General features: G+C 41.0%; 1 protein-coding gene across 7 annotated transcripts in view; it reads left to right on the top strand.

Annotated features, from left to right (window-relative positions):
• Positions 1-23743, top strand: part of LOC143289152 (myosin-VIIa-like) — a 125389-nt gene that overhangs the window by 48924 nt on the left and 52722 nt on the right. For 6 of the 7 annotated variants that reach the window (XM_076598053.1, XM_076598049.1, XM_076598051.1 and 3 more), the window contains 10 exons: positions 2369-2548; positions 5409-5504; positions 9126-9248; positions 10087-10194; positions 11903-12034; positions 13174-13188; positions 17024-17092; positions 18397-18591; positions 20570-20656; positions 23034-23129. In XM_076598053.1, the coding sequence (XP_076454168.1) occupies positions 2369-2548; positions 5409-5504; positions 9126-9248; positions 10087-10194; positions 11903-12034; positions 13174-13188; positions 17024-17092; positions 18397-18591; positions 20570-20656; positions 23034-23129 (1101 nt within the window). The remainder of the gene's footprint in view (positions 1-2368; positions 2549-5408; positions 5505-9125; positions 9249-10086; positions 10195-11902; positions 12035-13173; positions 13189-17023; positions 17093-18396; positions 18592-20569; positions 20657-23033; positions 23130-23743) is intronic. The other variant, XM_076598052.1, reaches the window with a different exon arrangement.

Here is a 23743-nt window from a genome sequence, read left to right as displayed (position 1 = left end):
TGCGCATGAAAGCACACTCGTACATTTATACGAGTGAACGTAAGTCACAGCCCATGAACGAAGGATGAGGATGAGGATGAGGATGGTGATGCTAACTTGGAATGGCTGTTAAATTTTGACGGTATTCTTTTTTTTTTTTCTTTTTTTTAATTGTTTCATTGAGGTGCCAAAGTGTGCAGACTGACCCATATATACTACACAATATCTTTTGGAAAAAAAAAAAGAAAAAAAAAAAGAAAGAGCAGATGCCTAACCTTGCCGTAAACTTAACGTGCTGGTCAGGCCTTGAGAAAATGTTAATATAAAATGAAGGACAGTAACAACTAATATAAAATGAAATACAGTAAATTGAAATATGGTGATGGATAACATGAAATGAAATACAATAATAAAACGAATGAAACTTCTTCTTCTTCTGCGTTCGTGGGCTTCAACTCCCACATTCACTCGTATATACGCAAGTGGGCTTTTTACGTGTATGACCGTTTTTACCCCGCCATGTAGGCAGCCATACTCCGCTTTCGGGGGTGTGCATGCTGGGTATGTTCTTGTTTCCATAACCCACCGAACGCTGATATGGATTACAGGATCTTTAATGTGCGTATTTAATCTTATGCTTGTGTATACACACGAAGGGGGTTCAGGCACTGGCAGGTCTGCACATATGTTGACCTGGGAGATCGTAAAAATCTCCACCCTTTACCCACCAGGCGCCGTCACCGTGATTCGAACCCAGGACCCTCAGATCGAAAGTCCAACACTTTAACCATTCGGCTATGGCGCCCGTCGAATGAAACAAATATGTAAAGTATGTAAGAATCTGATACAGTGAAAGATACGTAGAAGACACCCCCCCCGCCCCCCATCATGGGGATGCCCCAGGGGTCTTTCAGTATAAATAGCATCCCTACCTTCTGGAAATTCTGTGCTAGAAATTTCCTCTTTTCTGTCACTCACTTTGTTTCTGCCATTTTTCTTTCTTCACTGTCTGTCTCCTTTTTCTGCCTTCCCAGTCCATTCCCCTTTCTTTTTTTTTCAAGCAGGCCTTGACACTTTTTTTTTAATCTTTTTCGCAGTCTGCGATGTACTATCTGTGCTGTTTTGCTCTGGCGATTAGGTAGTGAGATGCAAACACTGGAATAGGCACTAGCTGCCTGTTCTGCCTATATGGCCTTTTTTATGTATTTTTTGTTTGGCTTTGAAGTATTGTTGTTTTTTTTTTTCCTTTTTTATGATTTTTTTCTAATCTGGGGATGATAAATTAAGCAGAATGGCTGGCGTCCTCAACATGGCCTAGTCTTATTTGCCATAAAGAGCTAAATGGTTGGGATACTCTGTCATGAAGTGTGTTTTTTGGTTTTGTCTTACTGTTTTTTTGTAGATGTGACAGTTTTATGTTGACGAGGTTGAGCATTTGTATGGTTTGACAGTCCTGATATGGCCTTTGCGGTCGGCTGGACTATAAGCAACAAGAATAAGAATAAGAATAACGTAGAAGACAAATACAAAACACACATACGTGGTGCAGTCCTTGTTGTTTGCATATAGCGCTCAGTACTTACACGCTATGAAAATATTTTGTAATAATAATAATAATGATGATGAAGATGAAGGTAGTAATAATAATGATAATAATTATAACAGTGATAATGATAATCCTAATAATAATAACAATAACAGTAATAACATCAGACTGAAAATGCTAGTACTAGTAATCATCCCAATATTTACACTAATAATAATGTTATCGATAATACTGATGATGATAATACTAAGAAGATATTGATAATGATTGTTGCATTACTACTACAACTGATAATGATGATATTAACAATGAAAATAATAATTGAAATAGTAATGATAAATAAAAGTAATAATGATAATACTAATGATAATTGTTGTGCAGCATGCACACGTACCTGGAACAGCAGTGATTATTTACGCATTGTGCTCAGTCATTACACGCTGTAAAAAAATTCCACAATTCTAAAACAATGGTTGACGGGCGCAATAGCCGATTGGTTAAAGCTTGGACTTTCAGTCAGAGGGTCCCAGGTTCGAAACTTGGCGACAACACCTGGTGGGTAAAGGGTGGAGATTTTTCCGATCTCCCAGGTCAAAATATGTTCAGACCTGCTAGTCCCTGAACCCCCTTTGTGTGTATATGCAAGCAGAAGATAAAAATACACACGTAAAAGATCCAGTAATCCATGTCAGCATTCGGTGGGTTATTGAAACAAGAACATACCCAGCATGCACATCCCCAAAAGCGGAGTATGGCTACCTACATACGGGTAAACGTGGGAGTTGCAGCCCACGAACGCAGAAGAAGAAGAAGAAGAAAACGATGGTTGTTGTTGCTGTGCAGGATGCACAAGACATGTACCTGGAGCAGCAAAGGGAGCTGACCCTGACGCGGAAGATCCTGGTGATCCAGACGATGGTTCGATCATGGCACCACCGCCGTCGTTTCCTGCGCATGCGTCAGCACATCGTCACCATGCAGACTGTGTACAGAGCCTTCGCCGAGAGACAGCGCTTCCTCAAGGTACAGTGGAGCCTGTCTTTGTTTTCGTGTTGACGTTCACACAGAACGTACATGGACACATTCCTCAAGGTACAAGTGTGTCACGTTTTTGTGCTGACATTCACACAAAGTATACACAGACACAATTCTCAAGGTACAGTGGAGCCTGTCTATGTTTTTGTGCTGAAATTCATACAAAAAGTACACAAACACATTCCCCAAGTCATGCTTTTGTGCTGACATTCTTACAAAACATACACAGACACATTCTTCAAGGTTCAGTTGAGCCTGTTAAATTTCATGCTGAGATTTGCACAAAACATATCGCAGACACATTCTTCAAGGTACAGTGGAGCCTGTCTATGTTTTCATGTGACATTCACACAGAATGTACATGCACATTCCTCAAGGTACAGTGGAGCCTGTCGATGTTTTCATGCTGACATTCATACAAAACGTACATGGACAGATTCTTTAAGGTACAGTGGAGCCTGTCTATGTTTTCGTGTTGATGTTCACACAAAAAGTACACAAACACATTCCCCAGGTACAAGTCTGTCATGTTTTTATGCTGACGTTCTTACAAAATATACACAGACACATTCTTCAGTGTACAGTGGAGCCTGTCTATGTTTTTGATGTGGACATTCTTACAAAATGTACACAAACACATTCTTCAGTGTACAGTGGAGCCTGTCCTGTTTTCGTGCTGACATTCACACAGAATGTACATGCACACATTCCTCAAGGTACAGTGGAGCCTGTCTATGTTTTCATGCTGACATTCACACAGAATGTACATGCACACATTCTTCAAGGTACAGTGGAGCCTGTCTATGTTTTCATGCTGACATTCATACAAAACGTACATGGACAGATTCAAGGTGCAGTGGAGCCTGTCATGTTTTCGTGTTGATGTTCACACAAAACTTCCACAGACACATTCCCCGGGTACGAGTTTGTCATGTTTTTGTGCTGACATTCTTACAAAACATAACGGACACATTCTTCAAGGTACAGTGGAGCCTGTCATGTTTTCGTGCAGACATTCGTACAGAACTTACACAGACACATTCCTGTGTAAAAGCCCAGTTGTGGAAATGATTAAATGTGAAGTTGCAGCTGACAGACGCAGAAGGAGGAGGAGGTTGTAATAGTGGTAGAAACATGGCTGCTTTAACTTCTTTTCTGTTGTTTTAACCCCTAGGCTGCCTGCATGACGAGATAACTCGTCATGGCAAGCATGTATGCTTCGCTGCCTGCATGACGAGATAACTCGTCATCGAAATATTCTGACGTTTCCCTGGTTTGCATTCACTTCCTTGGCAAAAATAGTGGTAGCTTTAGCCTGGGGAATCTCTCTAGATTCTATTCATAGCTAGAAACCCCATCTACGTCATGAAGCAGTCCTTTATTTGAACGTTTTGGTTGGGTCACTGTCCAAGTGTTTGCCTGACTTCTCTCCTCGCTCGCTCAACAAAATGTTGGACTGACGCCGTGCTCAAGACATGCGATCGTGACGAACTAAATCAACCATGATTTCTTTCTTTAGCTGATGCTCAGAAAGAATTGAAGCGTAAATTCGAAGGAGAAGATAGAGATGAACATTTATAGGACGATCTGATAGAAAATAAATGAATAATGAAGAGAGTGGCCACGATGCGACTGTCAGTGAGTGATGCCGGCTGTACAGATGTTAGCAGACGACAGATGACCGAATTAGCAGCAGAGCGATATTCTTGGCACGCAGCCAACGCGGTCTGATGAGAACTGAATCAAGTGACCGTGTGAGAGGGGTGAGGAGGAGGGGGGTGGAGACTGAGGGGGTGTGGCCTCACATCCATCTTATCACTTGGAGAAGTCACAATGTATTGTGTATCTATCTCTTAAATATATATATATATTGTGGTTGTTCTAGTATGATTTTGTGTTTGCAGATATCCATTTGTCTAGAAAATATGATGTTTTTGTGCAAATTACCTGACTAATGTTTGTAATGAACAAGTTGAAAATGTGACAAAAAACAAAACACTGATTTCAAAACAACAGCATGTCACTAAAAATATATAAAATGGGAAAACAGCATGTGTTTTGTATTCTTTATTCATTTACCTTTCAGAAAATATATACTTTTATGGGTCTTTCTCCAATAACCAAGAGCACAGAATTTTTTGAAAATTTATACCCGTTTTTTGTGAAAAAACCCTGGCAAATAGATTTCACTTAAATCTTATTTTCCTGGCAGCGAAAGGGTTAAAAGCTGTGTTAGGAATTTAGTATCAGTTTTTTTGTTGTTGTATTTTTTGCATCCCACAGTTTGAGACATTTAGTTTTCTATATTGAACAAATGATGATGGTGATGATGAAGGTGCTACTATGGGGATGTTTGTAGGTTTTGGACTGTCTGACAAGACTGCACTCTCGTAATATATCCAGGCCTCAAGCAGGCTGAGAGATAGAGATACCTACAGTGTTGGGGTCAGGAAATTTGAGCTACACACCCAAAGACGCATCACTGAAATGGATGACCCTCTATTGTGTGGTCCCAGTCTTTTCATTTGAGCCTGTGGCACAGGTAGATCTGGGTAGGAGTGAGCACAGGCTGAGAAAACCCCCTCTCAGGTGGAGATCAAACCCGTGCCCACCCAGTTGTCAGTCTGGGTTGCTGGTAAAATTTTCAGTATCTTTTCATACTTTGTATCATCTTATTCATTGTCCAGAGTGTTGAATATAAAGGGTTTTTTTTGTTTTGTTTTTGCAGTTGTTCAGGTGCTACAGTGGGTTCCTGTACTGCCACAAAGTGCACATCAGTCTGAAAATAATGTGTTGTTGTTTATTCATCAGCAGCCACATGACACTGTTGTTGTGTTGTGTGTCACAGATACGTCAAGGGTACAGGCGCTTGCAAGCTGTCATCCGTTCCCGTCTTCTGACTGCCCGCTTCAGTGTTCTGCGTGGTTGGGCTGTGGATGTGCAGGTTGGTATTAGCTTTCTGTTTTGATTCTTCTTCTTCTTCTGCATTCGTTGGCTGCAACTCCCACGCTCACTTGTATGTACATGAGTGGACTTTCATGTGTATGACAGTTTTTACCCCGCCATGTAGGCAGTCATACTCCATTTTCGAGGGGGTGCGTGTTGGGTATGTTCTTGTTTCCATAACCCACCGAACACTGACATGGATTACAGGATCTTTAACGTGCGTATTTGATCTTCTGCATGCGTATACACACGAAGGGTGTTCAGACACAAGCAGGTCTGCACACATGTTGACCTGGGAGATCGGAAAAATCTCAACCCTTTACCCACCAGGCACCGTTACCGAGATTCGAACCTTGGACTCTTAGATTGAAAGTCCAACACTTTAACCACTTGGCTATTGCACCTGTCAAAGAGAGGAACGGGGAGGGTGTTTTGATTCTGTCTCAGGCCTTTGTTGGGTGAGCTGATGTTGAAAACAGTAAATGGTGACGCTGTAGCTAGAATCGGTGTGGGCATTGGACTTCTGATCCAGTGTTCACCAGGGATCAGGGTTCGAGGCCCTGTTTCGGCATTGTGTTGTGTCCTGGTGAAAGACACTACTCCAGTCTCCCTCACTCCACCCAGGTGTGAATGGGCACCTGACTTCGGTTGGGGAAGGTTAAAACGGCGGAAGGAGAGGATTGGGCCCAGCCTTACTATGCCGAGCCTTAGACACAGTGATTATGATTTCATTGCTCCCTGGGCTGTAAAAGGGTATAGGACCTTTATCCCTTTTTGACTCACTTGTGTAAACAAAGTGAGTCTATTTTTTAACCTGGTGTTCAGTTGTCTGTGTGTGTGTGTGTGTGTGTGTGTGTGTGTGTGTGTCCGTGGTAAACTTTAAATTGACATTTTCTCTGCAGATACTTTGTCAGTTGACACCAAATTAGGCATAAAAATAAGAAAAATTCACTTCTTTCCAGTCATCTTGTTTAAAACAATATTGCACCTCTGGGATGGGCACAAAAAAAAAAAAATGAAGCCTAATTATATGCAAACTGCATTTACTGTTATATTTATATATTTTGTATTCTCTAAACTTGGCACTTTGATCTGATATTCTGACCCAACAACAAGAGCAGTCATTATTATCATTTTTTGTTCAAACAGGAACTTCTTTTGCTAAGCATGGAAGTTTTATTTATTTTGCAAACGTTTTGGTGCAGATAGTAAAAAAGGGAAATTACTCTGTAATTAGTGCTAGGGGACTTAATTTGCTTTAAACTGATCTTTCTCATCTTAAACATTACATTTTGAAATTATACTCAATACATAAAAAGCTTGGATTTTTTTTTTATTAAAGTGTATCACAAGTGAGTCTTGAAGGCCTTGCCTCTCTTGTTAAACTATGAAATAAGCAGGTAGAGGAAAAAACAACAACAACCAACTACTGAAGATCTGTTCCTGTGTCTCAGTTTCTCTTCTCTTCTGGATGTGTTGCTGCACATTGTTTCTGTTCAGTTTATGTCTGTAGTGTTGGCTCTTTGTTTTTTCTTAATTTAGTCAACAAAATTATTAATGTATGTTCATAAAATGATGCATTTTTTTTTTTCTTAAAGATCCACATCTGTTTGTTTTCCACACCACATATTGTTGTGTTGCTGAAATTCTTTCCAGTGTGGTCCAGTTTAACTCATTCTATACTGCTCTGTGGCTTCCTTCATTGTACTCTCCGTACAGGCTGTTTGTTTATGTTACAAGAAAAAATATCTCAAAAAGAATGCAGTTACGTACAGTTGTGAAATTTTGTGATGATATAAAGAATAGAATGGACTAACATTTGGCAAAGTTTCAAAGCACTCGCTTATTGACTGATTTATCATAAATTGAAAAAAAATTTGTGTTTTTCACAACTGAAATAAAGAGAGCGAGTTTTTCTCATATAACAGAAATTTTACAAATGTGGTCTTTTGTAACCATAGACACTTCCTGTTTGTAGCAGTTGAATGGGCAAATGTGTATGCTCAGTGGATATCCACCAAAGAATCAGTTTGCATTCGACTTTGAGCCACAGTACTTGCCGAAGTTGACAGAGACGCCATCTTGTTGAGCGAGCGAGCATGAAGGGTGACTGTACGCTTGCATATGTTGTACTCAAACAAAGGCATTTTCAGTCACAATAAAAGTACAGGTGCACTTTTGGGCAACTGTAGAACAGAGCTGTGCCATTTAGTTTTGCACAAAACTGTTAACTACGAATTTTTAAACTCGCGGTACGCTATAGTGTACCACAGTAACAAAGTGTTCTGCGCATGAGGTACGCTATAGCGTACTTTAGTATAGAAAGAGTTAGCAGCTTGTGGTATCACTGCTGTGAAGACAGTATTTTGATGATGATTTTTTTTTTACCCTTACAGTGTTGTAATTTATGCTTTTGGGGTCCTGATGGTGTTAATAATGTTTTCCTCAATATTAGTGTTTGATGTTTTTGTATCAAAATTGTGTTTATTATTTTCTCCTTTTGTTGTTAGCATGCTGATGTTTTGGGATGTTCAAAATTGAATAATATTTCAAAATTATAATGACATTTTTTTTCTTTGTGATGTTGATATTTTAACAGTTTGGTGTTTATTAAATAGCTTTGATAATTTCCCCCTTATGATGTTCCTGTTTTGATGTTTCAAGGCCTAGGTGTCTAAACAGTGCTGATAACAATGTGATGTTAATGTTTTAAGGATTCAGAGTGTCCAGATTGTTTATTCATTTTCAGCTCTCCCATTTGATGTTGGTATTTTTGAGATGTTAGTGTCGGAATGGTTTGTTGAGGCACCTCGTGTTGTTCAGATGATGATGATGACAATGTTTCCCATGTTGCTGTGACACAGAGGCACTGTCAGGGTTACCTGGTGTTGTTTAGATGATGATGACAATGTTTCCCATGTTGCTGTGACATAGAGGCACTGTCAGGGTTACCTGGTGTTGTTCAGATGATGATGACAATGTTTCCCATGTTGCTGTGACACAGAGGCACTGTCAGGGTTACCTGGTGTTGATGATGATGATGACAATGTTTCCCTTGTTGCTGTGACACAGAGGCAAGGTCAGGGTTACCTGGTGTTGTTCAGATGATGATGACAATGTTTCCCATGTTGCTGTGACACAGAGGCAAGGTCAGGGTTACCTGGTGTTGATGATGATGACAATGTTTCCCATGTTGCTGTGACACAGAGGCACTGTCGGGGTTACCTGGTGTTGATGATGATGATAATGTTTCCCATGTTGCTGTGACACAGAGGCACTGTCAGGGTTACCTGGTGTTGTTCTGATGATGATGACAATGTTTCCTTTGTTGCTGTGACACAGAGGCACTGTCGGGGTTACCTGGTGTTCAGATGATGATGACAATGTTTCCCATATTGCTGTGACACAGAGGCACTGTCAGGGTTACCTGGTGTTGTTCAGATGATGATGACAACATTTCCCTTGTTGTTGTGACACAGAGGCACTGTCGGGGTTACCTGGTGTTGTTCAGATGATGATGACAATGTTTCCCATGTTGCTGTGACACAGAGGCACTGTCAGGGTTACCTGGTGTTGTTCAGATGATGATGACAATGTTTCCCTTGTTGCTGTGACACAGAGGCACTGTCGGGGTTACCTGGTGCGGCAGTGGGTGAAGAAACGAATGCTGGCCATTGTTCAGATGCAGGCTGCGGTGCGCACCATCGGGGCCCAGAAACGACTGCGCCGCTTGCGCATCGAGGTCGGTACTTTTGAGGGTGTGGAAATGATTATGATGGTTGTATGTTGAGGAGTGTAGTTTTGGGGGTGGGGGTCGTGGAATTGGGTATGATAGTTAGTCATTGAGGAATGTAAGTATGGCGGCATGGAAATCATTGCAACATTTACTCATTGAGGAATGTACTTTTTGGGCCTGGAAATGATTACAGTTACACTGAGGTTGGCACTTTTGGAAACTGTAATCATTACAATAGTTGCTCACAGATGAATGTACTTTTGGGCTGTTGAAATCATTACAACAGTTGTTCATTGAGGAATGTACTTTTGAGGCATAGAAATGATTACAGAAGTTGCTCATTGCGGAATGCGCTTGCGATGTTCAGAATTGATTGCAGCATTGCACATAGAGGATTGTAATTTTGAGGGTGTGGGAATGATTACGACAGTTGCTCATAGAGGAATGTACTTTTGGGTGTGTGTTCAGTAAGGAATGTGTGTGTGTGTGTGTGTGTGTGTGTGTGTGTGTGTGTGTGTGTGTGTGTGTGTGTGTGTGTGTGTGTGTGTGTGTGTGTGTGTTTGTGTGTGTTTGTGTGTGTGTGTGTGTGTGTGTGTGTGTGTGTGTGTGTGTGTGTGTGTTTGTGTTCGTGTGTGTGTGTGTGTGTGTGTGTGTGTGTGTTTGTGTGTGTGTGTGAATGTGTGTGTGCTTGTGTGTGTGTGTGTTTGTGTGTGTGTGAATGTGTGTGTGTGTGTGTGTTTGTGTGTGTGTGAATGTGTGTGTGTGTGTGTGAATGTGTGTGTGTGTGTGTGTGTGTGTGTGTGAATGTGTGTGTGTGTGTGTGTGTGTGTGTGTGTGTGTACAGTACCAGAAGCGCATGGAGGCAGAGAAGCTACGACTGCAGGAGGAGGCAGAGCTGAAGAAGAAGATGAACACCAAGAGAGCCAAGGAGGAGGCTGAGAGACAGTACCAGGTAACTTGTTCACTTCGTAGCATCACCAACTGACTACTGTGAGGATACAGGTTCAATTCCCAGCGGAGATGGGTTTTCTTGGCCTATGGCTGGCTCCTGCCCAGAGTTGAGTGTGCTGAAATGGTAAGACTTGGACCACACAGTTGAGTATCATCCACTTCATGGATGTGCCTTTGGGTGTTTTGCTTAAATTTCCTGACCAGCACTGCAAGTGTCTGCATCTCTTGGGCCTGATTATTGTCAGGATATCATTATGAGAGGAAGCGTAAAGTACAGACTTGTCATGTAGTCCTGCACCTATCATGAACCTCCATAGCAGCATCGTCATACTCCTCCATCTTCTATATGAAAACAAAAATTGTCCCATTTTCTGTGGCTTTTCATGCCCTGCTCTTACTGTGACCTCAGTTTCAACCCCCCTCCTCTTTCATGCTTTGGGTGTGTCCTGTAAAGGTCTTTAGTGTATCGGTGGATTCATGGGAGACTGTTGCTGAAAGGATGTGTTGGCAGTTTCCACTTTGGAGGAGATGCTCACTCAGTCTGTCTCCATGACTAAACAGCTGTTGTGGTCAGTAGTGGGCATATAAGTTGGTGTCCTAAGTATGTTAAGTCAGAACAGGCATTACTGAGCACCGCCGAAGTGACTCAGCAGCAGTGCAGGGTCTCCTCTGGGGTGTGGCCTGCTGACGACTGAACACTGATGGTTCCCAGACTAGAGAGTAATTTTGGAGGTGACTAATTCATGTGAAGAGTGTGTGAGCCAGTTTCTTCCCAGTCACAAGGCAAATAAGTGTTTTAGATGAAGGATCCTGATGGGGGCTGTGTAACATTCTAAATTCAAGCTGGGTCCAAACTCATTGTGCCTTCCTGGATTCATACACAAATCATCAGTGTGTGCAAATTTCGAACAAAAATTATAGATACTTTCATTATCTCACAGGAATGTAGCATAAGAAGGGAGGGAGGTTTTTTTTGACTCACTTGTGTAAACAAAGTGAGTCTATGTTTTAACCCGGTGTTCGGTTGTCTGTGTGTGTGTGTGTGTGTGTGTGTGTGTGTGTCCGTGTGTCTGTGTGTCCGTGGTAAACTTTAACATTGACATTTTCTCTGCAAATACTTTGTCAGTTGACACCAAATTTGGCATAAAAATAGGAAAAATTCAGTTCTTTCCAGTCATCTTGTTTAAAACAATATTGCACCTCTGGGATGGGCACAAAAAAATTAAAAAAAGAAGCCTAATTATATGCAAACTGCATTTACTGTCATATTTATAATTTTGTATTCTCTAAACTTGGCACTTTGACCTCTTATTCTGACACAACAACAAGAGGAGTCATTATTATCATTTTTTGTTCAAACAGGAACTTCTTTTGCTAAGCATGGAATTTTTATTTATTTTGCAAACGTTTTGGTGCAGATAGTAAAAAAGGGAAATTACTCTGTAATTAATGCTAGGGGACTTAATTTATCACAAGTGAGTCTTGAAGGCCTTGCCTCTCTTGTTTTTTTAAATTTTGTCCCCAGCTAACACATTGTGTTGCTGATCAGTTTGGAAAATTTCAGTTTATCATTTCTAACTACCGAAACAAATGGGTGAAATTCAGGGAAGCGAACTGGCAGTACTAAGTGAGTTAGGAGAAGACTGAAAGAAGGAAAGGACATGAACTCATCAGACAGATATCACCTGACGACCACCTGTATTCCTCAGGCACGTCTGTTAGCGCTGGAGCGTGACGTGGAGAAGCTGGACGAGGAGGATCGACAGAAGGTGAAGGCCAAGATGATGGAGATCGAGAATGCGGAAAAGTCGACGGACTCGCAGATCAACGATGCCACGCTGGTGAGTGAACTTGTTCCGCTAAGGGATGGATTGGTATCGAAAACCTATCTGGTGAAGTACTAGTAAGTGGTTTTCTAACAACAAGGAATGGAGATTGATCCTTTTTTTTCTGTGGGGGGGATGAGATTTTGCTGTTGCTTCTATTTTTTCGTTATTTTTTTTGGTAATTCTCATTATTACTATTATTATTATTATTATTATTGTTGTTGTTTTATTTTTGTTACTGTTTCTGTTATTTATCGTTATTATTATCATTATTCTGTTTTTGTTACTATTATTATTACTGTATCAGTGCTTTGCGTGGTTATAGTTTTTGTTAGTGGCAGTTTTACAATAGTATTTGCTTATTCAGCCAATGCTTGATTCATGCTTTTGAGGATTAGCTTTTAGAAAATTCCAAGAATTAAAAAAAAAAACCCAGATGTGTTTTCATTTACAAGGATTACCCAACATGTATTTATCAAAATGTGTCTGGTCTAGCAAAGTATTTCAAATGAGGAAAGTTACAAAGATTGTGGAATTGAATTCAAATGAAATGGGAGGGTGGGGGGAAGATTTGAGCGAAAGAAGGAAGGGGGTGGGGGGGAGAGAGAGAGCGCATGCAAAAATAAGGGAATTTCAGTTCATTGGCTTTTTGAATCATGTAGATAAATCATATAGCCTTGCGTTTGGGGTTTTATTCCTGCTTTTCCTTTCATCTTTTTTTTCCTCTTCCCAGTGTTACCTCTGTGTATGAGCGTGCTGTGTTGGTGTGTGTGTGTGTGTGTGTGTGTGTATGTGTGTGTGTGTGTGTGTATGTGTGCACTGGCATGTGTGTGTGTGTGTGTGTGTGTGTGCATGTGCATGCATGCATGCATGCATATACTTGTACACTGGCATATCGAAGCGTGAATGCAAGTGTGTTAGTGATATTTCTATCATGATTTTGGCTCTTGTCTATATAACCAAGCAATCCAAAATCATTAGATATTGAAAGGTTCTGGTTGTCATCTTTATTTTAACACTGACTAATGGTGGATAGGATATCTGATTTAATTTCACTGGGTTTTTTTGTGTTTGTGTGGGTTTTTTTTTTAATGATGTTAATTGTAACAAATCTTGGGCTGGAAGGAGTGTTATTTCTGTTTCTTCTGATCCAGGATATGTCCAGAATGGTAAGCTGCTTGAAATGTCTTGTTGCTGGCAAACTACCCAAACCCTGTGTACATCACTGTGTATTTTTCTTTTCTTCTTCTTCTTTCTTTTCCTTCTTCCTGTTGCCTTTTCATGCTTGGTTTATGTTTGAAATTAATCACGTATGTGCAGTCTTCACTTGTACACCACTTACACAGTCAGTGATAAAGTATGTTGGAGCTCTTGAAAAGTGTTAATTGTTAACTGAGGCTGTTTGTATCTAAGACAGTTTTTTAGATGTTAAGTTGAAATTTCTGCAATGTGCAGAGTTTGGGTAACAGATTTGCATTTGGTTTTGTGAGGAAGTTATATAAAAAAGTTGATAGTTTTAATTGAGGTGTGTGACAGTGGTGGTTAATACGTCACCATAGCTGTTGGTTAAGTTTCATTCTGTTGCCTTTTGTTAAGTCTGCGCTCAAGCAGAGTTTGAATGTAGGAGGTAAGTTCAGATTATTATGAAGATAAGCTTATTCAAGCAGCCTTATCAGTTATAAAAAGAATATTTTTAATAGTACAGATGGTCACAATGATGATCATGTTAATAGCTATTATTATCACCATCATTCAAAAGTATATGAAAAATATTTGTCAGACATACAGATGTGTATGAAAAATAATTGTCAGTCATACAGAAGTGTATGAAAAATAGTTGTCAGACATGCAGAAGTGTATAAAAGTAGCTGTCAGACTTACAGAAGTATATAAAAATAGTTGTCAGACACGCAGAAGTGTATGAAAAATAGTTGTCAGACATACAGAAGTGTATGAAAAATAGTTGTCAGACATACAGAAGTGTATGAAAATAGTTGTCATATGATATAGTTGTTAGACATGCAGAAGTGTATGAAAATAATTGTCATATAGTTGTTAGACATGCAGAAGTGTATGAAAAATAGTTATCTAAGATACGGAAGTGTGTGGAAAAAAAAAGTTGTCAGACATGTAGAAGTACATGAAAAATAGTTGTCACACATACAGATTGTTTGCAATTTGAAAAAAAAAAAAAAAAAAAAAATTTCAGGAAGGTAACATGATTCTTTAAATCAGATGAAGGCAGCAAACAAAAACAAAACAAAACAACAACAGCAACAACAAACAAACAAGAAAAATAAAGGAAAAAATAAAACGCACCTAAAAATGCTTTTGTTGTTGGGGAATTTTCTATAATTTTCAGGTATCTCAGTTGAGTTGCCTTTTATTTTTGGAGGGTAGTGCTTGGGAAGAATGGACGTTTATCCAAAATGATTCCCAACAAAAAAATCTTCATCCTCTTGCTTGAGTTTACATGTTCCAAACTACTGTGCAGCCTGAGCAGAACTTTGAAAGACTGCTAGACATTCTTGGTTGATTGAGTTAGAGAAAGAGGAGTATTGAGTGGATGCAGTTAATTGTACTGTTGCAACAAACATTGCAAGGGGAAATTCAAGATATGAAAAGAAAAGGCTTTTTGTCATCAGATTTGGTTGGGTTTATTCTTGACATGAAAATCTGTGTGCCAGTTAGCATGAATTATATTTTTTATCACCCTCAGCACAAAAAAAAAAAAAAAAAAAGGTTCTGATTTACGAAGTAGCTATTATTGCTCACTTGTTTTAACTGAAATGTAATTTGTCACGTGCAAAAGTCAGCTAATATATATCTAATTGCATGAATTTACATTTTAATCTGCTGTGTACAACTCACCCTGAAGCCGCACTGCATATATCTCAAGATGTTAAAACTTATGTTTCCATGTTCCGTAACACACGGTCTGTCAATGTGTTAGGACTGTGTCAACCATAACTTCATTTTAAATAGCTGTATTCAGCACAGAGGCCCCCCCTCCCACCTCTTCTTCTTCTTCTTCTTCTGCGTTCGTGGGCTGCAACTCCCACGTTCACTCGTATGCACACGAGTGGGCTTTTACGTGTATGACCGTTTTTACCCTGCCATGTAGGCAGCCATACTCCGTTTTCGGGGGTGTGCATGTTGGGTATGTTCTTGTTTCCATAACCCACCGAACGCTGACATGGATTACAGGATCTTTAACGTGCGTATTTGATCTTCTGCTTGCATATACACACGAAGGGGGTTCAGGCACTAGCAGGTCTGCACATATGTTGACCTGGGAGATCGTAAAAATCTCCACCCTTCACCCACCAGGCGCCGTCACCGTGATTCGAACCCGGGACCCTCAGATTGACAGTCCAACGCTTTAACCACTCGGCTATTGCGCCCGTCGCCTCCCACCTCATTACAGCGTTAAAGAAGAAGAAAAAAAAAGGGGGGGGGGGGGGGGGGGGATAAATCTGGTCTAAAACCAGACAAGATTACATAACCCCAGCCATTAGTTTTGAATGTAGCCCATCAACTCAATGGCAAGAGGTAATGGCAATTGTGTGATGATTAAAAAAAAAGAAGTCAATAACAACAATAACAACAACAAAATTAAATCCAATAAAAGAAAGATGTGGAATAATGTATGTGCACCCTCCAATAACGTCACTAGTAATATATAGCAACATTTTGAATCTTAAGATTGTGGCCGCATTGAGTGCACATGAAAACATTGTCCTTTTATTTATTCATTTTGTGTGTGTGTGTGCAACACTGTAGCATGTGTGCTTGAGGCAACTTCTGCTCATCGTTGAGTTAGATCTGTATTATTTTTAGCGCTGAAATTGGGTGTATTGATTATCAGTACTATCATTAATTCTTTGTTTATTTATATTTTCCCCCTGGTTTCCAGTTTGCATGATATACAACATTGTGTATTGATATGATTATTAGAATTATCATTTACTCTTCCACTTTATTGTGGAGAAAAACTAAAGTGAGAGAGAGAGCATGTTTTGATGTGTGCTTGCATATAGAAGTGTGTTTGTGTGTGTTGTATGTATGAGTGAAAGAGAGAGAGAGAGAGAGAGAGAGAGAGAGAGAGAGTGTAATATAGTTTGTGGGTGAGTGCATTCATCTGTGCAGTTGTTTTGTGTGTTTGTATGTGAAGGAATGGTTGGGGGTATGTACGTGATTGTGCACATTTGTGCATACTGGTGGCTTTTCCGTTTATGACTGGAAAAGGAAATGTGTGAATTTCCAATGCAGTTAAAATATAGATAAAATAGCTGGTTAAGTATTGCAAAATTTGGAACTGGTCACCCATCTACATAATATAGTCTGTCAAGCAGCTGATGACATGTTAATACGATTATGGTCCACCTGTATGGAGATGATTTGTCAATACCAACAGTGTGATTTTATGAATACTTTAAAATTATTTTTTTCTGCTTTAAATTTCTCAGTGTTGGCAATGTAACTTTAATTATTGTTTTTAATGTGCCTTTCTTTTTGCTTCAAATTTATTAATGTCAGCAGCAGAATTTAATCATTTGATATTTCAGTCTCTTATCTTTTGATATTTCTTTCCAATTCTCTGTGGCTCAGTGGGAGCTGTTCAGCTTGATATGTCAATTGTATATGAATGTTACAATCAGAATCTTATTGTGATGTTGAGAGAAACATCATCGCAATGAGCGTGCGCGCGCGCGCCCACACGCCCACACACCCACATCCACACACACACACACACACACACACACCCACCCACCCACCCACACCCCCACACCCCCACACCCACCCCCACCCCCACCCACCCCCACCCACACACACACCCACACACCCCACCACACACACACCCACACACCCCACCACACACACCTCCACACACACCCGCACACATACCCGCACACCCACACACCCACACACACACAGAGGGAAAAGAAGAGTGTTATACTCAGCATCATCAGTCTTCCTCATGGCAGCTGTGTATATTTTCAGCTGGACGACATGTTCAACATTGGCGCCGAGAACGGAGAGGTGCAGGTGAAAAAGACCCGCGCCTTTGGGGTAAGATGATGATGATGATAATGATGATAAAGATACTTACATAGCACATATCCTTGGTCAGAGACCAAGCTCTAAGCGCTTTACAAACATGGGGTCATTTGCACAACAAGCTGCCTACCTGGGTAGAGCCAACTGACGGCTGCCATTGGATGCTGATCATTCGTTTCCTGTGTGATTTAATCAGATTTTATGTATGCTCACATACACACTCAGACATGTGACTTTTTATGTGTATGACCGTTTTGTTTATTTACCCTGCCATGTCGGCAACCATACTTCATTTTTGAGGGTGTGCACGCTGGGTATTTCTTTCCATAACCCACGGAACACTGAGATGGATTACGGGATCTTTGACATGCATATTTGAATTTCTGCGTGCGTATACGCACAGAGGGAATGGGGTTCAGGCACTGGCAAGTCTGCACATATGTTGACCTGGGAGGTCAGAAAAATGTCCACCCTTTACCCACCAGGTGCTGTTACTGAGATTCAAACCCGCGACCCTCAGATTGAAAGTCCAACGCTTTAACCACTTGGCTGTTGTACCCGTCAAAAAGAGGAATGGGGAGGGTGAAGCGACTTATGACGATGTCAGAAACATATCTCACTTGTGTCTGCTATAACTCTGACACTGAAGATGCCATGTGGTATAATTGATCCACTTGTGTCTGCTATAACTTTGACACTGATGATGCCATGTGGTATAAACTTTGACACTGATGATGCCATGTGGTATAATTGATCCACTTGTGTCTGCTATAACTTTGACACTGATGATGCCATGTGGTATAATTGATCCACTTGTGTCTGCTATAACTTTGACACTGACGATGCCATGTGGTATAATTGATCCACTTGTGTCTGCTATAACTTTGACACTGAAGATGCCATGTGGTATAATTGATCCACTTGTGTCTGCTATAACTTTGACACTGATGATGCCATGTGGTATAATTGATCCACTTGTGTCTGCTATAACTTTGACACTGACGATGCCATGTGGTATAATTGATCCACTTGTGTCTGCTATAACTTTGACACTGACGATGCCTTCCACTTGTGTCTGCTATAACTCTGACACTGACGATGCCTTCCACTTGTGTCTGCTATAACTCTGACACTGACGATGCCTTCCACTTGTGTCTGCTATAACCTTGACACTGACGATGCCTTCCACTTGTGTCTGCTGTAACCTTGACACTGACGATGCCTTCCACTTGTGTCTGCTGTAACTCTGACACTGACGCTGCCAGTCACTTGTGTCTGCTGTAACCTTGACACTGACGATGCCATGTGGTCCACAGATGCAGGATGCCCCGCCCACAGACGAAGACGTCGTGGATGCCGTGCCGGTGGTGGAGAGAGAACGTGTGGACATCTCCGAGTTTAAGTTCTCCAAGTTCGCTGCCATGTACTTCCAGCACAATGCCTCCACCACCTACATCCGTCGCGGTCTCCGACATCCGTTGCTGCCTCTCCGCAGTGAAGGAGACCAGTTGGTACATGATCGTAGCGATGATAGTGACCATGATGATAATAGTGATGGTGATGATGATGATAATGATGGTGATGATAATGATAATAATGACAGTGGTGATAATGACTGTGATGATGATGATGATGATGGTGATGATGATAGTAATGATGATGATGATGATGATAATGACCATGATGATAATGACGATGATAATAACGACGGTGATGATAATGACAATGATAATAGTGACAATGATAATAATGACAGTGATGATAATGACGATTATAATGACAATGATAATAACGACGGTGATGATAATGACGATTATGATAATGATAATGACGATGATGATAATAATGGTGTTGATAATGATGATGATGATGATGACGATGTTGATGATGACAATGACAATAATGACAGTGATGATGCAAATAATGCAGTATCAGTTTCAAGGTGTCGGAGCGCACTGACTGATCCATACATGTATCCCTGCAATCCACTTTACTCATTCACCCCTGTGTCTGAGCATTGCCCTGGTGACAAATTTTTTAAAAATTTTTTTGCTGCCCCATCATATGCACCGTTCCAGTGGCATTACTCCCACGCCGCTCATTTAGATTCCCCCATACACGACCACACCCGGGTTCGTCTGTCACAGTTCCATCGTCGGCAGTCCGCAGAGAACCATCGATGTTAGGTTGGCAGGAGGCCACACACCAGAGGTGGTGTTCAGTGGTACCTGTTCTGATTCAACATACTTAGGACACCACCTACTAAGCCCCCTACTAATGACAATAATAGCTTAGTCGTGGAGCCAGACTGAGTGAGCGTCCCTCCCAGAGTGGAGACTGCCACCACGTCCCTCAAACAACAGCCCACCACGAATCTGCCGACACTGGTGACAAAATTTGTTTCTTTAAAATGGTGTACATGTTCCTACAAATGCATAAACTGCAAGCAAGAGGATCTAACTTCTACAGTATTTCCAGCTGTCAACTCGGAGGAAAAAACCAGTCAATTTCAGTATATTTTCTTCATTTTTTTTCTGCATTGGTATGGCAGCAGAACCTGCCGAGGCTGTGAACTCCTTTGGGTTGAATGGGTTGAAAAGAAAAAGAAAAAAAGTAGATGCTGGATGTTTGCTAAAACACTGGTTAGCTTTGAGTGCCTGATAAACACAGTGGAAATGAAAGCAAAAAAGATAATAATGATGATGATGATTTATATAGTCATTTAGAATATCCCAAAGCTGTCAGATGCAAGATACATGAGCACATAGCATAACACAGATGTACACATACATACACAAATACACACACTTTTACCCACACCCCAACCACTCTACCCTCTTCTCAATCCTTAGTTTTTTTTGTTCCCAACCGCCACCCATCTTATTGATGCAGATTTAGGGAATACATGGGTTTGGCTTGTAGTGTTTTATGATAATATTTGTATGTGAACACAGAGAGTTGTGTCTGTCTCAAAGTGAGAAGTGTTTAATTATCATTTGCCCTGAAATCTCCTGGATTTGAAAGCAATAGTCGATGATATTAACATTTTTATGTGAAAAACAACAACTGCAATATAAGCTGTTAGTTTCTTGTTCTGTAGATATTTTGCTGTGGTCTGTTTAAAAGCTGCAAATGAGGATGGCTGAATAAAAAACCTAACTCACTCAGTACAGCCAGTCCTCTCTTCTCCTCTACACAGACCCCTCGGATGTCCAGTGGGTGTTTGAATGACCCAACCTTTAGCTTCCGTCGTCAGAATTGTGGTATTCTTTGTCAACATTCACCTCTTCAGTATAAGAGCCTTCTGCTTGTAATATTTTGATGGTGGTAATTGGGGTGAAACGCTGTTAACGTTGTCTCTTTCGCCGTTCGTATGGAGAGAGTTAAGCTAGGTGTAGACAGCAGAATGACTGATGTATTGATGATGTTCGACGTCGGGCTTGGTGGTGGATTGACGTTTTTTTAACAGTGGATTGATGCTGTCTGCAGGCTGCTCTTGCAGTGTGGATCGTCATCCTGCGATTCATGGGTGACCTTCCAGAACCCAAGTACCTCACCTCCATGGCTGACCCCAGGGTGAGTTTCTTCTTCTTTTATATATATTTTTTTTTTTGCTGCCCCATCATCTGCACCGTTTCAGCGGCATTACTCCCACGCCGCTCATTTAGATTCCCCCATACACGGCCACACCCGGGTTCGTCCGTCGCAGTTCCAGCATCGGCAGTCCACAGGGTACCATCGATGTTAGGTCGGCAGGAGGCAACACACCAGAGGAGACCCTGCACTGCTGCTGAGTCACTTCAGTGGTGTTCAGTGGTGCCTGTTCTGTTTTAACGTACTTAGGACACCACCTACTAAGCCCCCTACTAACGACAATAATGGCTTAGTCGCGGAGCCAGACTGAGTGAGCGTCCCTCTCAGAGTGGAGACCGCCACCATGTCCCTCAAACAACAGCCCCCCCATGAATCTGTCGACACTGACGACATTGACAGGACTCACCCCAAGCACGGAAGTGGAGGGGTATTGAAACTGAGGTCACCATGAGAGCAGGGCATGAAAGGCCACAGACTTTGAGACTATTTTGTTTATACTGATGGGCTGCGACTCCTGTGGGCTGCGACTTCCGCGTTCGCTTGTGTACAAGCGTGGGCTTTTACGTGTATGACTTTTTTTTTTTTTTACATCCGCCATGTAGGCAGCCATACTCTGTTTCCTGGGATTGGGTGGGGTGAAGTAGTGGAGCGGGAAACAATCGGGGGATTAGGGGATGCATGATGGGTATGTTCTGTTTCCACAACCCACCGAATGTTGACATGGATTACAGGATCTGTAACCTGAGCTTTTGGTGTTGTGCATATGTATGTACACGAAGGGGTTTCAGGCACCAGCAGGTATGCACATGTAATCTGTTGACCTGGGAGATCAGAAAAATCTGCCCAGAAAAATCTCCACCCTTTGCCCACCATGCGCCATGATCGTGAGTCAAACCCAGGGCGCTCAGATTGAAAGTCCCAACTCTTTAACTCTCTCCATACGAACGGCGAAAGAGACGACGTTAACAGCGTTTCACCCCAATTACCATCATCAAAATATTGCAAGCGGAAGGCTCGTATACTGAAGAGGTGAATGTTGACAAAGAATACCACAATTCTGACGACGGAAGCTACAGGTTGGGTCATTCAGACACCCACTGGACATCCGAGGGGTCTGTGTAGAGGAGAAGAGAGGACTGGCCGTACTGAGTGAGTTAACCACTCTGCTGTTGCGCCAGAGTGTCTCTGACCCAGCACACTGTTGAACAGCTGTTATCAGAATCTGTCTGAAGGGGAGAAAGAGAGCCAGCCTGTCATGGTTTTTTGTGTGCTGATGAATTTGTTTGAATAGCTTGTCTTTTGTTGTGCTTGTGGATAGAATGGAGTACAGAAGAATAGAATAGAACATGTCATGGTTTTTTGTGTGCTGATGAATTTGTTTGAATAGCTTGTCTTTTGTTGTGCTTGTGGATAGAATGGAGTACAGAAGAATAGAATAGAATAGAATAGAAGTCATGGTTTTGTGTGTGCTGATGAATTTGTTTTTTTTAGCTTGTCTTTTGTTGTGCTTGTGGATAGAATGGAGTAGAGAAGAATAGAATAGAATAGAACATGTCATGGTTTTTTGTGTGCTAATGAATTTGTTTTTTTTAGCTTGTCTTTTGTTGTGCTTGTGGATAGAATGGAGTACAGAAGAATAGAATAGAACATGTCATGGTTTTTTGTGTGCTGATGAATTTGTTTTTATTTTTTAGCTTGTCTTTTGTTGTGCTTGTGGATAGAATGGAGTAGAGAAGAATAGAATAGAATAGAACAGAACATAAAACAGTAAGGTGTATAAGACACAAGGCACACATACACAAACATGTTTAATTATTACCATCCCATCTTTTAGGTCTGTAATGTGATGTAGTTTCATTTCACGTGATATAATTGTTTCCTTGATATTATTAAACATCAAGTTTGGAATCAGTATCAAAGGAAAGTGGAGTGATGGCGTAGAGGTAATGCGTCCGCCAAGGAAGCGAGAGAATCTGAGCGCACTGGTTCAAATCATGGCTCAGCCGCAAGTATTTTCTCCCCCTCTGCTAGATCTTGAGTGGTGGTCTGGACGCTAGTCATTCGGATGAGATGATAAACCAAGGTCTCGTGTGCAACATGCACTTAGTGCACGCAAAAGAACCCACGGCAACAAAAGGGTTGTTCCTGGTAAAATTCTGTAGAAAAATCCATTTCGATAGGAAAAACAAATAAAACTGCAAGCAGGAAAAAATGCAAAAAAAATGGGTGGCGCTGTAGTGTAGTGTCGCGCTCTTTCTGGGGAGAGCAGCCTGAATTTCACACAGAGAAATCTGTTGTGATAAAAAGAAATACAAATACAAATACAAAAACTGTAGCGGTTGTTGTTTTATTATTGCAGGACAGTACGCCAGTGATGACCAAAATCTACTCGACCCTGGGTCGTAAATTCAACAAGAAAGATCTGGATGAAGCCATGCGTATGGGAGAGGAGATCGTGAGTGATTTTTTTCTTTGTATTATTTTCAGTATTTAGATTGCGGATGATATTTTTATTCTCCTATGATTTTCATGTATATAGATTGTGAGTAATCCCCATCCCTTCTCCAGCTTCCTATAATTTTAGTATTATTAGATTGTGAGTGATTTTTTTTTTCTCCATATCATTTTTAGTACAAAGATTCTGTGTGTTTTTCTTGTTGTTTCTTTTTCCACTTAATGTTCAGTATTTACATTGTGATTTCCCTTCCCCCCTTTAATTTTCAATGATTAGATTATGAGTGAGTTATTTCCACTATAATTTTCAGTATTTAGATTATGAGTAATTTCCCCTCCTGATTATGAGTAATTTCCCATCATGTAATTTTCACTGTTTAGATTCAAGTAATTTCCACTCATATGTATGTGGATTGTGTGTGTTTGTGCACACGTGTATGTGTGCGCATGTGTGTGTGTGTGTGTGCATGTGAGTGTGAGTATGTGTGTGTGTGTGTATGTGTGTATGTTCACGAGCGCACACATGTCTGTATAAGTGCACACACGCACTCTTGCAAGGTGATGGGGCAGATGAGAGGTCTTTTGACAAAACGGCACGCCCATTACCCCCCAGAA

Source organism: Babylonia areolata, chromosome 13 (assembly GCF_041734735.1).
Source record: "Babylonia areolata isolate BAREFJ2019XMU chromosome 13, ASM4173473v1, whole genome shotgun sequence".
Taxonomy (NCBI): domain Eukaryota; kingdom Metazoa; phylum Mollusca; class Gastropoda; order Neogastropoda; family Buccinidae; genus Babylonia; species Babylonia areolata.
Note: the sequence above shows the minus strand (reverse complement) of the source record. Positions and strands in the feature narration are given on the sequence as shown.